Here is an 18,238-nt window from a genome sequence, read left to right on the forward strand (position 1 = left end):
TTTCCGAGCCCTGAAAAGCATTAGGTCGTAGTTTACATTGAAATTCCTTGCTAATCCGTCTCGCGAAACTGCATTTACGGGTGTAATTGTTCGGATTTTACGAGACACGCATTCCACGAAGCTTTTTAACGCTCCCGATAAAGTCGTGTAATCGGGGTTCTACTGTACTTGTATAAAGTTTTCTCCTTCATCAGCACGCATCGGTCTGATCAATGCCTCCAGACACCAGTCACGCTACCAAAATTGACTCCCGGACCCGGATCCACAACAGTGAATTACCCTTGTGCTAATTGGTTTTACCATTGGAATTACCATCGATGACAGGGTGGTCACATACTCGAAACAACTTTTAATACCTCGAACCCATTTCGGTTCCAACAGTGCGTCGTATGGCCGCAACGTCAACTGTACCAAAGCTGCAAGCTGAAGCACGGTTCTGTTACGAATAAGGTAATAATAATGATGATGATTATGATGATGATGATGATTGCTATTGGTTTACTCTTTGTGGCGGGGTGATGACGTGTCATCTTACGAAAAAGGACTAATATACCTACGTTTTATACTCTTGGTTTAATACCAGCGCTGCTTAGGGTAAGCACAAAAATCTTATTAGGCACAAAATACTTTTTTTCCTGTTCTATGTGGTAGCTGTCCTAGGCAATATTCCCCTCTCTGCTTTTCGTCCACCAGCATTCTAATCTTTTTAAGTGCAATGCACTTCTTAAGCGACCCTGAACCTGCGTCCACCGGCGATGTCCGCGCACGTGGAGATGGGCGCGCGCAGCCTCGCCGCTGACATAGCACATACCCACGTGGGGGATTGGCCAGGAATCTCCTCGTTTTCCTTGGCAACGGGGGGAGATGGGCGCGCGCTGCCTGGCTGCTGACATGGCACATACCCACGTGGGGGATCGGCCAAGAATCGGGCGTGAGAAGGGCTAATGCACCTGCTTAAAGGAGTACTGACACGAAATTTCAAAGCTGAGATCCGCTCTAGCAATCAAGTACAACGACAACACAAATAGGTGTCTGTGAATAAATGCATCTTTCTTTCTTTGAAGTTGTGTGTGTGTGTGTGATCTCTCTTTCGCGAACATTACCGAACCGCGCAAATTCAACTCGTGCATTCGCACTTTCACATTCTTCCCCTCGGGGAAATGCGGGGAATTTTTTCGTCGTCACGACAGCCTTGACGCCGCTGTGCACACCACTGTGCTTCGAGCTTCGAGCAGCGCTCTGATGCGTTGTGGTGAAGCCTCCACTAAGTGCGCCTTTTGTGTGGGTGTCTGAGTGGGTGACTCAGGCTTGCGGTGACAACCAACAAATCCCAAGAAGCCGCTGCATGCCTGAGAAAGGCCGGATCGCTGGCACCTCGCTGTCTGCGTGATTCAAACTTTGGCGTCGGCGTACGCGACGTGTAGAGACACGTCCGGAGGACGCAAAAGCCGCAGCGGAGAAACCCTCTCACCCCCTCTCTCGGACTCACTGTGGGCCACTACTACCCACCCCTCACGAACTCTGGAAAGAGCGTTGTGCGTGTCTGTACCATGTTGCGGCGTGTGCAAAAACTAGAGGGAACGCTTGTTTGACCGTTACCACTTTCGGTATAAATAAGACCCCTTAGCGGTGAAATTCATTCCTGTTGGGTTGGAGCAGTGAATTGTTCGGGTTCAGAGTCACTTTGTTATGATAACGATGGTTATGATAGAAATTCGGCGCACAAAAGCCGCCTCCGAGTACTTTGGACGACGTTGTCTGAGGCGCGATCCCGGTGGCTTCGCACAAACCTGCTCATTGTATTTGAATCTTAATAAACAACGCACACTGCGGATATGCACCTTCTTTTTTTGTTTGACCTTCTTGCACGCAGCCATAACGAAAGCCAATTTGTGAAGGGAATGTATGCCATACAGCCTGAAGAAAATATCCACACGAACCTTGTGAACCTTCCAAACCTCCCCAAACCTACCAGTAAGACGTTCGTAACCGGGCAGAAGAATTAATAAGTTGGGCTGAAGTCCAGCACAATTCCACATTAACGAAAGAAATAGAAGACAGCCGTTTTATTTACTGCATTAGTCTGTTGAGTTTCCGTAAGACCAGCTCAAAAATAGTGTAGGGAAGACTACGCATTTTGAATACTTATCGAGGAGCTCTGAGCACTGAACCTCGCGAAGAAGCTAGAAAGGACGAGTTATGGTCTGAAGAAAGGTGTTCTCTCTCTACTCGTGTGTTGCACACTTGTGTGGGATACAGCTTGAACTTATTCAGAGGTGTCAGAAGCTGTAAAACAACTGAATTACTTGAAATACACTTTTTTAATGCACTAGAGCATCACAGCGGGCGATATCTAGCACAGCTAGGCACTGTGGCCCCTCACAAGCGGAGTTTAGCAGACGACAGCAGCGCGAGTCCCTAAGCCGACGTCAAAGCCAGGAGGCGCCACTCAAACTTCTCACCTAAGGCCCCTAAAATCTCACCGCGAATAAGTGGCGCCAGGCTTTCGCCTTCATAGCTAGTATGAGCCGACTTGAGTGTTCCTAGGAACTGTTGTTTCGTTGCCACATCTGCGCACTCAGTTATTATTGTACCCACCACGCCCTCCCGACCCTGCAGGCACAGCAAAGGAGACCAGTGCACTCCCAACCGAACTTCTTTGTCCAACGCGCTTACCCATTTTTTTGCGGAAGAGCGCCTTGATGATGGTGATGATGATGATGATGACTGATGATTGCTGTTGGTTTCCCCTTTGTAGCGGGGTGATGACGTGTCCTCTTACCAAAAAGGACTAATGTATCTATGTTTTATACTCTTGGCTTAATACTAGCGCTGCTTCGGGTGGCGCAAAAAACTTCCCTAGTGGCGCCACCTAGTTCTACAATTTCACATGAGCTTGAACGTGGAACACCAAAGGCGTACGTTGCACGCGGCCACACGATCGCGGCAGTGAAGAAGAAGACGTCGACGAGTGAGGTTGGCGTTCTGGTCTGGTCCTGCTTGGTGCCTCGCTGTCAGCTGTGCCCCCCGCCAGTATTCAGGTTCGCCATTTTAACCCATTCAATTCTGTTTACTCGTGACAGTATGATCTGCCGGCCAAGGTTGGCTCATTCGGTTGCTTGGACCATGGCTGTTGCAGTGTCGAGTGATTCAGCATGATCATGCCCTGCAGCCTGCTCGTGCTCGCCGCCGTCTTCCCGCAAGGTAAGAACAGCCTTGCTCTTGCAGAGCCTTTTCGGGGAGCGGGAGTGTGACGGGAGGCGAGGCTGCGAGCTCGGTCGTGCAAGGCGCGCTGCGGCACGGCCGGTAAGCGCAGCTTCCACTTCATGTTCTCGCTGGAATGCCAGTTATACTCGAGACCAGTGCACGGGGCGCACTTCCTTTTGGGAACGAGCGCCGTTATTAAGCATTGTCTTCGAATGACAAAAATTGCTTTCAACCACAGATCAACTTATAGTGTAGAGGCCGTTCGCCACTCTGGAACGACTGCATGGGCGCGCGAGAGCTCGCGCCCGTGGGGCGCGTGCTCCGAGGCTGGATGGAATGAAGGCCAGCCAGCGGTGTGTGTGTGTTTGTTGGGGTGGGGGGTTGTTTCGGTGTCAGTTCGCCCGCCGAGGTTAATGCATGAAAAGAATGAGATTGTTTTTTAAAGCAAAGCTTTCTACCTCTACCACCCAGCGGTTCTGTCGTGGCGTGCGGGGGGAGGAGGGAGGGTTTTACTCACGGAGTGCACTGTACATGGCGCAGCAAATTTACCCTGCGTTCCACGCGCGCCGGAACTGCTCACCTCGGCGGCCGTGTCGGCGGGTAGATTCCGTCGGCTTTGTACTCTGCTTTAGCGGCGGTTGTTTTGGGCCTATTTTGGTGCAACTTCGCGTCCATTGCGCACTTCCTTCGCACAGCTTGATTAACTTGTTTGACAGCCCATCCTGGGTAACCCAGACCCGATGTAATTAAGTGGTCGTACGGCAAAGATAAGTTAAGGATTGGTTTCCAGGACGGGAAAACAAAATGTAGAGACCACATACAGACATCTGGGCGCTAGGGAAACGCTAGAGAAACGCACTCCTTCCCACGAAAGGGACTCCGTTTTCTAAATTGAATACAATTTCGGTTGTTTTAGCAGGTATTACAAAGGCGAAAGGAGCAAATGGTTCTGATAAATAGCGATTATAAAAGTTCCCTCAGCTTTCTCGCAATTCTCGAACTTACTAAATAGTTTAAATCGGTATAAATGAAGATCACTAAGCTTACATGCCGAAGGATTTCGGTGTCTGCGTTTGTGTCGCGCGGTGGTGTACCTCGAGCTAGCACGTCAGGATGGCTAGGTTCCGCTGTCTCACCCTTCGAAAGATGCTCCTTTCTGTTTTCCTTCTCCCGACTCACGGCCGGGCCACAGCGGCGGCGACCACCGCTCTAGCCCGACCGTGGCCGACGCTGCTGCTGCGTTCGGGACGCCACCCCCGCGAATTCCAGGTAACGGCTGGCAGAATGTCTGTGTTTCACTCTTTGTAGAGCCAGGAGTTTGAATTCAAATGACGTCGTATGGGCAGTTGTGTGTGTCGTTTAAAGCTTTGCTTTCCAAGCACCTTCACAGCGTGAATTGAAGCCAATTTTTTCCTTATTACTGCGGAGAAGTATGAGTCTAACCCCCCTCCCCCTTAGTTCTCATTCTGGTGAAGCCGCTGCAGTCGGCGCTGCTTCGGCGTTCCATTGTGCCACCGCCGACCCCTCTTTCGCAACCGTCATTTGCCGCTGTGCTTCACGTTCAAGCACGCGCACATAAGCGGTGGCCGGTTTATGCATGCATACGGGGAGTGGAGGGAGGTGAGTGCACGCGACGCCCTCAGTGATGACATGTCCGTTGTGCTGCCGGGAGGCTTACACGTGGACTCCATACAGACGAATGCGAACTGTCCGATGTCTTCACGGGTCGCGCGGATTGGGTTGAGTGTTACAAAGACAATAAGATGTCTACGACGCGGAAGGGAGACAGACAGTCCCATGTTTGTTCGCTAGAATAAAGCTCGAGTGCTTCCAAGTTCCATGCAGCTAAACGGCTAGGCAGTATGCTCGATCGGAAATTACAAACAAATGTGGTTTGTTTCGGGCTTTCCCTTGATTGCGTCCAACTTCGCAGGCCACCCTTCGCCACACAGTGGAAGGGCACTCATTTCTTCCTTTTATCTTCATGGTGGCGTTTAACACCTCCGAAATATATTTCTGGTTACGCCACTGCCTCCAGGACATAAGTCCGCAAAGGCTGTGACAATGAAGCACGCAACCCCCTGTGTGGGTACGGGCCATGAAGCGCTTCGATTCGTGCTTTGGGTTGTTCGCTACTTGCCAGCCACCGCCATCTCACGTCGCCAGTGAGCCACATCGTCCGAAAAATACTAACCTCCCTGCTTGAAGCCAACCTATGTCCCTGTTTCGCAAGAGAGAGCAATGTTTATTGTCCGGTAGACAAAAAAATTGGCTCCAATCCATGCTGCGAAGGTGGCTGGAAAGCAAACCTTTAAACGACACCCACAACAATGGCTCATGCGACGTCACTTGAGTTCACACACGTGGCTCTACAAAGAGTGAAACCAGACATTCTGCCAGCCGTTACCTGGAATTCGCGGGGGCGGCGTCCCAAACGCAGCAGCAGCGTCGGTCTAGAGCGGCGGACGGCGCCGCTGTAGCCCGGCCGTGAGTTGGGAGAAAGAAAAGTCGAAAACGGAGAGGAGCGCCTTTCGATGGGTGAGGAAGAGGAACCTATCCATCCTGATGCGCCTGCTCGGGGCTACACCACTGCGCGACACAAGCGCAGACACCGAAACATTTCGGCGTGTGAGCTTAGTGATTCCAATTTATACCGAATAAACTAGTTAGTTTCGTAAGTTTGGAAATTGCGAGAAAGCTGAGGGAACTTTTATAATCATTACTTTTCAGAACCAGTTGCTCCGTTTGCCTTTGTAATACCTGTTAAAACACAACCGAATTAGTATTCACCAATTTAGAAAACGGAATCCCATTCGTGGCAAGCAATGCGTTTCTCTAGCGTTTCTCCAGCGGCCAGACGTCTGCATGTATTCTCTATCACTTTTCTCGCCCTGGAAACCAATCCTTAAGGTATCTTATCAGGTGAATTTTTTTTTCTGCAACCAACGAATTATTTCTCTGCACCGATACAAACGTCTTATTAGGAGGTTTGAGGATGTTCGGAAGGCTCACAAAGTTCGTGTGGATATTTTCTTCAGCCTCTAAGGCATAGAGTACCTTCTTCACAAATTGGCTATCGCTATGGCTGCGTGCTAGAAGGTACATATCCGCAGCGTGCGTTGTTTATTTCCATGCAAATGAAATGAGAACGTTTTTGCTCCGCCACCGCGAAACGGCGCAGACAACTTTGTCCAGAGTACTCGAAGGCGGCTTTTGTGCGCCGAATTTGTACCGTAACCATCGTTATTATAACGAACTGACTCTCAACCCGAAAAGTTATGACATTACGGTGTTCAAGGCTTGATATACTCAGTAACTAACGCAATAAATAGTATACGTGCCGATTTCGAGCATAACACGAATAGAAACCGATGAATACGTCCAAGCAGCGCTTAATTATTTTCAGCCCTTTCAGGCGTAAATAAAACAAATCCCGGCATACTCAGGATGACATTTTATGAATTGAAGAAAATTTCTCTTACTCTCTTGTCCTGGACTGAAGACCCCGCCCACTAATCAGCTCGATTTTACTGTTAAATAAAGTTTTCTCCTCCTGCTATATATACTTCTGCTCCTGGAGTTCAGGTTTATTATAACGCATATCTGAATATTGGGAAGATATGGCTGTGGGAAATGCATTGAAATATCCCTCCGGGCCTGAACAAACATAGTGTTACTGTATTTTTACCGTACACGTGTCTCGTTTTGCTCAGTAAGCCTCCTTACTGTTTAGAATCCTGGTATAACCCAGCACACGCTTAAACACACATTAGGTTATTTTGAAACTCAACCTACATTTTTCCGGGCCCATAGTGCATGCCGGCATACTTTCATGCCACGGCAACATAAAGTGATGTAATACAATACTTCCGAACGTTCGGCAAGGTTGCTAGGTTACCTTACATACGATTACCGGGAGTCGTAATGCCGTCTCCCAAAGCCGACAGCCCCGAATGCCTGGAATTAGTTTTCGTCTTGCATTTTCGCTGTTGTCGGTTATTAGCATCTGGCTATCACCTCTGTTCGAAAGATTCCTGGATACAAATACTGACACCAAACTCCGACTCCGCGTTGCGCACAGGACCGGCTTCGCAAGGAATGGGCACGCCGGCAATGATTTTTTTTTTTTTTTTTCCGTGGCGGTCAGTGGTGAAAGAGGGGTTAGCGGTGGCGAGGAGAGCGCCGCAGCGGCTCCGAGTATAGCGGCTTCACTGGGAGTAAAACTGGGCGGCTTAGAGATATACTCCGTGGCAGTGAAAAAAGGTGGGCTTGTGGCACCCTAAAATAAGTGTGTGGGCAACGCAGCTACACGTGGCAGTTGGGATGGACATTCAACACGTAGAAGTCACACTTGAGCCAAAAATGAATTGATCAAAAATTAACAGGATGCACGGGAAGGGTGAGTGCATACTTATGTACTTTACCTCATAAATACGTCTGCTCTCCTTGCTGTTATAGCCAGCATAGGGAAGTCATTTGCTTGAGTCGGTGGGCGTCTCGGGAAAAATCAGATATTTTAGCGCTGATTTTAAAATAAGGAATTTTAGGGTCATACAAATTAGCATGCAGATTTGCAAAAACGTTTGTTTATCGCAATGCGGAGGAGGGAAAGCGCTGTAGTTATTACGTCCAATAAATCTTGGAATTTCATTACCTAAGAAACACCTCCTCCATGCGCTTTCAACACCCTCTAAGAATGGTGTTCGTTATTTCACCACCCTTTTCTATGTGTAAAACGGTGCTGGCAAAACAAAAGACAGGTGATGACCACCTTGAAACTCTCCTCTGCACCAGATTCTGGAACTTTGCGTGATTTCGTGCCGCAATCTCGATTGCTGCACGGGCGAGTCGGCTGGCCGCGTGCGTGCATCACCACAGACCGTTCGTTGACCGACCGTTGGTGTCGGCACGGTGCGATATATGCGCCGGCAGCTATCCGACCGGGCGCCGTATCGGCTAACTGCCGGGATTGTGTCCCCGCAACTTGGAGAAGGTTACGCAACTGCTCTTTGCCCCTGTTCACGTTTACTTGCAACTATACATTTCCAGAATGAACCGTGACGATGCACGCAATTTGACATTTATCCGAAATGTCTTGCTTGTATTCACTGGCAAGGCGCGCATGCAGGCAACCATGTGAGTGCGCCGTCACTGGTTACGTCGGGCTCCGCGGGATGGCGGTACTTGTCCGTGCTAAGAGCACAACTGTATTGGGTGAATGGGCGCTCCTTACTCTATTTCACCAAACGCAAAGTAATTCCTCGAAGCCAATGTGAGTGCGATTACTAACATCTCTGTTGGCGACACCGTTGAGAATCTGTTTGAAACGGAGCAGACGACGCAAGCCGGTGTTTTTTTTTTCTCTCTCTCTTCGGTGTGCGGGCGCCACAAGCCGCGCCATCTCCGGCGCATCGGCCATGTCTGTGGCCGTTTCCAGTGTTGCCAAGCGAAGAAATTGACAGCAAAACTTCTCAATGAATACCACCATAGCTAATGTTACAGAGCGTCGGCACTCTTTTGTGCTATTGTTCAGTGCCGCTGCCATGATCATTGGACAGTTCGCATCACGTGACATTTGTTTACACTGCGATGGTTCATGGGCGCCGCCATTTTGTTGTTTATGAGTTTTAGTTTAGGACAACTGCGGTAAGCTTAGCTTGTCCCCTCTGCTCTGCGGCAGCGCGTAACCGACGTCGTTCCCAACGCGAATCAAAGATAACGCGAGTAGCAGCATTTGAGCAGCAGAATTGGGTCCGAATATTCTGTTTTGCTGCATCTTCGGCAGGTGGTTAACAAACGTCCCGGTCGAAGTTAGCGGGGAGGCCGTAGAAGTGGCAATCTGGCAACCCTGATAAACACCAAAATGGCCGCCTTTGCTGACTTGCGTGCATGGTTTTCTTTCCTCCATGCTTGCGTGCCTCAGCTACCTCAGCGACGGTACTGTGATACCGTATCTAGTGACACTATATACCTATACCTTTCGAATAAATGTCGTCTCCTCATTCCCGATGATGATTCCTATTGGTTTCCCCTTTGAAGCGGGGTGATGACATGTCATCTTACCAAAAAGGACTAATACAGTCGAACACGGTTATATCGAACTCCAAGGGGATCGGGAAAAAATTCGATATATCGATAATTCGATATATAAAGTACGCCTATCTGAAGATTATCTGACAAATCCGCACATCACTGAGAGTTTTCTGAAGTCGTGGAAAACGGTAGTTTACAGTTTTAACCCTCAAATCACGGAAACTCCGAACCGCAGCATGATGACCACCGCACTTTATTTATCACTGAAATGTCTTTGAGGTTCGCTTGTTTTTTCTTCTGCGTCGTAAAGGTTGCCAAATTGTCTTCAAGATTACAAACACGCACAAATGATAAAGTCAACGCTGTACACTGCGCCACAACAGAGGCGAATAACGCTGACGGAACATCGGCTGCAGTAGGCGGTTGGGAACGTTGTCAGGCACTGAGTGCCGTTATCTTCAGTATCCGAACCGAACACCTCCCCCATCTGGAGGCGTGCAACAAAGTCGTTTTGCACCCGACACGCTCCTGAATAGCCGGGGCGGGTTGTGCTGCATTCGCCTTTACGTCAACGTTGATGCGTGCATCGCCCTCAAAACTACTTCGAGGAATTCCGAACGCCTTTTCAACCAACATCTTTTCAGCAGCCTGCGCCCGACGAATTCCCGCCTTCGTTGCTCCGAAATGAATGCCTTGGACAAAACAAACATACAACGCCGCATTGTTCCCCCTGCACGAGCCACCAAACAGCTCAATCACAAAAAAAGAGTGCCTCCGGTCAATTTCTTTTGTTCCTTTATGTCCTTTCGCCCCAACCACTATCCGCGTTTTAGCTATCATGGAGCTGCCCCTCGTGCTAGCGTAAAAACAGTTGTTGAAGGCCATCGAAGCGACATAATGCCGCGGACGCCGCCTCTGTCTCACCAAGCCAAGCAGCTCCTGCGATGAGTCAACATTATCACCAACTCCACCCCATCAGAGGAAACAAACTTTCAGGGGCACCTTCGGCGCGGAATTCGATATATCGAATTTGCCCGTGATCAGAAGTTCGATACACGCGCACAACAGTCCTATACTTTTGCATGGGATTTTCAAGGGGATGTTTGCACTGTTCGATATAGACAATAATTCGATATATCCGTGTTCGATATATCCGTGTTCAACTGTATAACCATGTTTTACACTCTTGGTTTAATACTAGCGCTGCTTAGGGCAGGCACTAACGCTTATTAGGCCCGAAATACTTTCTTTTCCCTGTTACAGGTGGTAACTGTCCTAGGCAATATTCCCCTCTCTGCTTTTCGTCCACCAGCATTCTAATCTTCTTTTCGTCCCCTCGACAGCCTTGAAGTTAACTTCCTCTCTGATACCCTTAAACCCTAGGGCTTCTGAAAGCCCAATATTCCCTTTATGTAGATTTAAACCAGCAACAGTCCCTTTCTTCTTCTTCTTCTTCTTCTTCTTCTTCTTCTTCTTCTTCTTCTAGGCTGCCCAGTTGTAGCCATACAGGGAGGACACCAGCTGGTGTAAAGTGATTTCGAAAGAAAAAAAGAGATGGTCATCGCCTTCTGTTTTGCTCTGCACGCAGGCACCCTGGGAGCGTACTACGGGGTGAAGATCGGCCCCATCGACACTAAAGAACACGACTTCAAGGGCATGGTGTACGTCGCCAGCGAAAAGCAACTTTTCATCGTAAACATGACGTACGACGGCCAAGGTCCCGGTACGTATTATTTTCATTGTTCTCTTGACGTAGCATGTCGCAGTGGTGCCCTGTGCCCATCTACAATGGCATGATGCAGGTGCATTGTAATTTCAACGGCCCACCGTTAAGGGGCCATGAAGAGAAAATACAACATTGTTGAGTTTGAAAGAGCTAGCCTTTGGTATCGCGCTCCCATTTATTCCAGCCACGTGAGATGTTTCTTATTAACACCCCAAAAAACGCAAGGTATTAAAATTATAACCGGAGCAAAACACCCAAACATAGGGTACGTTTCACGGTGGTTATTCTTTTAATGATGTGTCAAGTCGCTCACTCCTCCGTTTTACGCAAAAGATATTGCAAACTTAAATTTCGCGCTACAGTGACGTAGTATAGGAAGAATAGTATAAGCAATGACGTAGTGTAACAGACAGACAGACAGATAGACAAAAAATGGCGCAGCTTGTAGTTGTGTAAGGCTGGAGAAAAAGCCTCTGCCTTCGTCGGAGACCCGGCTGTTGCACCCCACATGTATTTCTGAACTTGCCGCCGAAACTTCTGTCTGGCTGGCAGGCCCGGATCGTTTTGTCCGCGTGCAGTCTTTCGCATCTCTTTCAAAGTGGACAGCGTTAGCAAGCGCTAAAACCGGCGGGAACAGTGGTGAGGGCAGCGCAAGTAACAAACCGGACGGAACGGAGACGAGACGGACACTTGCGCTTACTTACAACTAAATCATTTTGTCGCATCGGGGCGCCAGCTTTGTGCATGGTGGTCGAACGCCAAGACAACACGCACAATATGGGGAGGAGGAACAAGGAAAAACCGCAACAATTCGATCCCAGAAACACGCAGGAATCGTGACGGGACACATGTGTCAAGTTGTCAGATAAGGAATCTCTTCCTCGGTGAGCGATACACTCGGGCCACCAACACAATCTTCAGGGGACTGTACAATGCAAAGCGCCTCGAAAATCTCGCGTGCCTTCTGCTCCCGATGTCGGCCCAAGACGCGCATTCTTCGAGCAATGGCGTGCAGTCGCCGCTTTTGCATTGCGTGACCGCCGACAGACCCATTAAAGCGCATTGGCCTGTTCGCGCAAACGGTTGTGGATGCAACGACCCGTGTGGCCTATGTAAGACTTTTGGCATTTCAGCGGGACGCTGTAAACAACTTGATGTTTGCACTCATCGAATGGCCGAGAGTGCTTCTATTCGTAGGTCTGCGCTGTGCTTCGCATTAAATTTCCTGCACAAGCGTGAACGTTTGTTCGGGGCCGTGAATACGACGCGAGTGTCGGCTTTTTCCACTACTTAAAGCAGCAGAGCTGTTTGGCTCGCAAAGATCCGTCCGGCGTAGACAGAAAACAGCGAGCGCACGTGAGAGAGTACCTCGCGGCGACCGCCCGGAGTCATCCAGGCTTGCACGCGGGCTTTCGCTGCATGAGGAGCTCCCGCCTTCGTCGTCGTGTAGCGACCGCCGCGCCACCGATCCGCTGCGCTGAAGACGATGTCGACTAATCTGTCAAGCCATACCTTCACAATCCACACGCGGAGACGGCGACCGGACCATCTGACGAAGAAGTGGAGGTCTACCGAGGCGAGAACGCGCTACAAGAGGATTTGCCCTACGCGGCTGGCTGGGCCGCGGGAAGACGACAACTAAAGGGATGATGACGACTGCTACTGACTAAAACACTGTATGTACATACTTTAACGGTCTTTAACTCGCTGCACTGCTGGGGGGTCCGGCTGCTCCCTCTCTCCTGGAGTCCGCTGTCATTTTAAAATTAGCTACAGTGCGAAAAGGAACCAGGACACAGAAGCGCTCGTCCCGTCGTCTTTTAGTGTCCTGGTTCTTTTTCGCGCTGTAGCTAATTTTAAAATGAACTACCAACTCGCCCCGCAGCACACTGTTCATCCGCTGTCAGAGTGGGGCGAAGCTGGGTCGACCTCCGGCTCTGCTGTTTCTCTACCGTTGTAGCACTAGTGCAAGTTGCGCGACTTCATTTTGAAGTGCGGAGCACTTTAGGGGCCCAGCTTGTCGTAGCTCGTCCGCAGTCACGGTATCTAGCAACCGCGCTCACGGGGCGTCATGCAGCCGAGCAGAGGCTTCGAAGAGATGCCCGCTTGTTCCTCAATTCAGACTTCCAGCCAATTGTTAAAAGGATACTTGAACAAGAATTTTATATCAGCAGAAACGTTCAGAGAACTCTTGGAACCACTGCCACTGGTCGTACATGTCCCCATCATTTAGTGCAAACAAAACTACATGTGTATTTGAGGCAGAATATATGTACTTAACCGGCAGTCCCTGCGCTCATTTAGTTAGGAAAGCTCGTTCGGTTGATTTTTGGTACGCTAATAAGCGAAAAATATAGTCGTGGAAGCGAAAAAACGACATGTTCGAAATTTGCGCAGGAAGGCTTTAGCACGTGCGAGATGAAAGCAAGCACAAGAATTGGCCGCTTAGCTGCTCCTTTCGTTGCAAATGTCGTCAAAAGACGATATTTTTTGTATACATTTGCCTAGGAAATGCCCCGCTTTGCTTTCCCGCTCACCTTTCGTGCTGTTCCTGTACCGTCGCGCTCATCCCAAGGTAAACACACTAAAGGTTTGCGCAAGGCGATTTGAATTTACCGCGTTCCACTGCTACAGGCCGGGTTCCTCGATGATAGCGCTGCAGTACGGCGGAGACGCGCGTGAATCGAAGCGGCCGACTTGAAGGTTTATAGAACCGCGTGGCAGTGCTCCACGTGCGTTCCGAGCAGAACGTGGAACCTAGCTAGTGGAACCTTTCGTTGCTGTTGCCGTGTGATTTTTCATATGCCGCCTGGAGGTGGCGCGGGCAACAGCAGGCGGCGGTTAATTTTCTGCAGTAGATGTAGGATATCATCTGCTTTAAAAAAAACAAGCATCCATCAATGTTTTAATAAAGGAACACTGTAAATCTCCCTTGTGTACTAATTTCCTGCCTTATATTTGCGTAATGTGTTGTTCTTGTTCTACAAAAATGACAAGTATGAACGTATAAACCGGGCTTAGACGTTTACCTTTGGCTGTGAGTATAAGACTATTGCTCAATGTCTGTTTTACTTTGGCCGGGTGGCTGAAGCGAGTCACAGACAGACAAACAGACATACAGACAGACCAAAATTTCTGGGTTTAAGTCGCCCAAGAAAGACTATCGTCTTTTGAAAAAGAGCAGAACTGTCACTCGGGTGTGCCAGACAGAACAAAAAAAAAAGATAAAAGGATGCGAGCTGTCGCAGGAGAAGGCGAGCGATCACAGCGAAGGCGGGAAAACGGAACTGCAATGAACACATATCTGTTCGGTTCATCAAGAGAGGAACGAGACGGGGAGGAAAACCGCACGAGGGGTGGTAGCAAAAAGCGAAAGGTTTTGTTTTTTGCTAATATTGTGAGAAACTTTATGTACACAAGGTCACTCAGAAGGTTCCCGACTCGCTTTGTTGGCAGTTCTGATCTCACAGAGTAGTTATTCCACTACAATTTTCAAAATTTGGCCTGGGAAGCCCGCGTCAGCTGACCTACAAACCTGCGAAGTAGAACTTGCCTCCACTGAATGCTCGCAAGACCATCCAATGGACGCCCCCAGGCAAGCCTTTGCTGTGCTTCTCTTCACAAGTTTCGAGGGACATGAGGAGTGGGACAGGAGGGTTTTTGAGAGCGAGAAGCCTATGTCCAACACATGCGTGTTATTGAATGTAATTCTAGATCTAAAAATCTTATTTTTGCAATCTGCAGGAGTTTCCGACGTCAGCTGTAAGGGCTTCGACTCAACCTGCAAGACATCAAGATTTCTTCCATGTTCTGTTGAGAGTTGGTTTTGTCCAGTTGATAAAGAAACAAGGAAATCGTCAACGCATGTAAAAGCATCCTTGCATCTCGTTTCGTCAAGCTGCGCCACATGGCTTCTCGCATATCTAGCGAACAACAAATGGCTTAAGAGTGGCGCCACGGAAGAGCCGACACAGATCTCCTCCTTTTGAATAAAAAGATAACAATTATTAGCTAGATTTGACAGAAGCCTTGTGGCACATTTTGCCGAAACGAGACGTGAGAAATTCTTTAGATACTTTGAAGATTTTCTTGTTTTTAATCACCGACGAAACCAGCACTAAAAGAAAAAAAACACGGAAGAAATTTTTGATGTCTCGGATGTGCGGTGAAGATTGTGTTAAGGCTTCGAGTGTCCACTCATGGAGAGATAGAATTGTCATTTGACAACTTGACACGTGTGTCCCGTCACCACTGCTGTGCGTTTTTAGGAATAATTTCTTGCCGTTTTTCCTTGTTCCTCCACCCCCACCCCTTCTTCTTTTTTCCGTTGTGTTCGTGTTCGGCCTGCATGTATAAAGCTGGCACCCCGATGCAATAAAATCATTTGGTTGTTTATAAGCGCGAGCGTTTTTCTCGTCTTCATTCCGTACCGTTGCTGCGCTCCCCTTACCCTCAAAGATATGTACCAACCAGGTCAAGTTTCAACTCTTCAGCGTCTGTGCTCCCCTCTTCCGCCGCAAACGCACGTGAACTGGCGAGGGGAACAGCACGCGAGAGATCACGCCACGAACGCTGGGCAGACTGTTCTCGAAGGTCGAGCTGGCCGACGCCGGGTGCTCTTCAAGAGCCGCAGGCTCACGTGTGCTCGGTATTTTTTCTTGGCATTTTTTGCGAGGTCCTCGCGTGGCCCAAGCCCATGCGCAAGCCTGGACGACGCCGGGTACTACTCACGAGGAGCACGCTCATGAGCGCTCGGCTTGGCTGAGTTTTCTAGTAACGCTCAATGGCGGAACTGATACCTTAAACAGATCTGCTGCTAAAGCAAACAAACAAACGAGCAATCAAACCCCTTGGTACGCGTTGAATGTAGCCGTATTGCAAATCATTTCCTCGAGGCCATCAGATTGCGATTGTAGAGACAGTGGGAACAAAGCACTAACAATTGCCGTGGCCCGATCCAGCTCGTCACATCACCGAATCCTAAGAACCGGAGAGCTTATTCCAGTGTAACTGACATTGTAAAAGTAACTGTCATGTAACTGCCATTCTAGTGTAACGTCTACGAAGAAGGCACATTTCTTCATCGGTAGTCCCGACGTACAGGTTCGCGGCTTTCACTTTTTCAAAAAATCTTTCACCACAACCCATTCTAAAAGAACAGCAAATCTGTTGCGCCAGCTAGTCGAACTTATCTTTATCATAATTTTTTCACTCACCGAAAAAGCAGAGACTGGAGCCACCTTCCCGCCGCCATAGTCTCTATCACGGACATGAATAACTTCAATCCATCACCCACCAAGAAGTGTTTAAATCTATTGTTTGCGCATTTTGTTGCCAAAATCCGATCCTTTATGTTAAGTCCTCGAGCCCTGAAGCTCAATAAATACAATGAAATGATGTCAGGGGAACTTGCAGCATAATCGTGGCATTAATTTGAGGAGTTCTTTCGTGCAACTTATTCTCGTTTCAACGAAGCCGAAACCATTGTGTGCAACCCTTGAACGCGTCTTGCCGACACTGACGTATTCGATCTATGCCTTCGCAGCGGCGCAGTTTTGGGCTGGCTCGGGCCAATACCCGCAAAAAACGGGCGGCGAAAAAATAAAGGACGAGGACGGAAGGTAAGGCTCCTACCTTTGTAACGTTGAGCATGCGCTAGGGTATTAGCGGAGTTGAGTTGGCCCATCTCGGAAAAGATTGATTGTAGGGTTTAACGCGCCGACGCAACGCAGGCGATGAGGCGCGCTGTAGTGGAGGGCTCCCGATTAATTTTGACCACATAGGGATCTTTAACGTGCGCCGAAATCTCGTACAGACGTGCGTTTTTGCTTTTCGCCTCCATCATAAAAGCGGCCGCCGCGGCCGGGAATCGAACCGGCGACCTCGCCATCTCGGAAATACTCAAAGAATAGGAGTGCATAAAAACTCCCACCTCCCCTCGCGGGAACCCCTGTGTAGATGCGACGCATAGGCGGAGCGGCGAAGGGACCGCGTTTTATAGAGCGCATAACGTTGAGGGGACTGCGTAAGCCGGTCCCAGTCGATGATGACGTTGGCGTACTTTCTCGCCGGAGAACGGCACACCGGTTATATGCGCAGCGCGCCCGAAGGAGAGGAAACCGCGGAAGAGAGAGTACTGCACATGCGCCGGCCCCAGCGCGTCTGCCGCGGCTATGACGCAACGTGCCGCGGCTATGACGCAACACAATTCAACACAATCCAACACAATCCAATCCAATCCAATCCAAATCCAATCCAAGCCAAGCCAAGCCAATCGAATCCAATCCAATGCCCCTCGCGAGAGAGTGTTCGCTATCGGAGAGGAGAGGGGGTGAGTGGCGGAGAGCGCAGCTGGCGCGGCGAGGAGAATGGGGGAGGGGTGGACAACGCCGACGACGACGACGTCGCCGGAGGGACAAGGCGAGTGAATCAGATGCTCTGCATCTAAAAGAAATGGTGGGCAGAGCTCTACTGGTACATTTGGTTGACTGCGGTTGAAACATCAGTCACATGCCGCAACATATTGACAGTCTCCTCTCGCATCGCAGATCACAAACTAAATTTAAGGTGTGAAAAAAAAATTACAATTGTTATATTCAGTGATACCGTTCTGCTGAATTCAAACTCGCGCGGTAACACGGAATGAACCAAGGCATCTGCTGTGCAAGAACCCTTCGCTATTTCTACTAAAGGAGCGATCGTTTTTGGCGCTGTTCGCTCTTGCATGTTGAAGGCCAGGTTCTGCATGTACCCAGACGATCCTGATTTACACACAAGCATTCTCCATCACTCCGGTCCTAAGCGTGAGCAGTATCCGGATATCGCTGCGATCCATAGGTATAGTGCTTGATGTTGCAAAATTAATTCGTTTTCGTATACAGCGGGAGCTTACCGAAAGAAGTCAAACAAGCGCCGAGGAAAACATGTAACCGATGCCAACATCTTTTTCTTTTTGGGGGGAGGGGGGGGGGAGTTGGAGGGGGGCGCGCGAGACTTCTCCAACGTTTCATCTATAGTGAGATGTAGAAATATTGTATATTTCTACATTTGGACCTACCAGCAATGTTACAAATTTCTGGGGTTTCACACGCCGAATCTACACCTGGGCTATAAGACACGCTGTAGCGGGGGCTCCAATTTAATTTTGACCACCGGAAGATGCTTAACGTATAATGGATGTTTTTTTTTTTTCGCCTCGATGTGAAAAGCAGCGACGCCGCATCGATCGAACTGGAGAGCTTTGGCTGGCTCAGCTGCACAACGTAATCTTAG

The 18,238-nt window shown here is 49.2% G+C and overlaps 1 protein-coding gene across 2 annotated transcripts in view; it reads left to right on the forward strand.

Moving 5' to 3' along the window:
• Window positions 1-3,080: 3,080 nt before the first annotated feature.
• Window positions 3,081-18,238, forward strand: part of LOC144149192 (protein Skeletor, isoforms B/C-like) — a 39,545-nt gene continuing 24,387 nt past the window's right edge. For both annotated transcript variants that reach the window (XM_077680718.1, XM_077680719.1), the window contains exons 1-3: window positions 3,081-3,204; window positions 10,829-10,963; window positions 16,512-16,587. In XM_077680718.1, coding sequence (XP_077536844.1) covers window positions 3,156-3,204; window positions 10,829-10,963; window positions 16,512-16,587 — 260 coding nt within the window. In that variant the 5' untranslated portion in view covers window positions 3,081-3,155. The remainder of the gene's footprint in view (window positions 3,205-10,828; window positions 10,964-16,511; window positions 16,588-18,238) is intronic.

This window comes from Haemaphysalis longicornis, unplaced genomic scaffold (assembly GCF_048455015.1).
Source record: "Haemaphysalis longicornis isolate Haplotype H1 unplaced genomic scaffold, Haemaphysalis longicornis Haplotype H1 scaffold_8, whole genome shotgun sequence".
Classification (NCBI taxonomy): Eukaryota; Metazoa; Arthropoda; class Arachnida; order Ixodida; family Ixodidae; genus Haemaphysalis; species Haemaphysalis longicornis.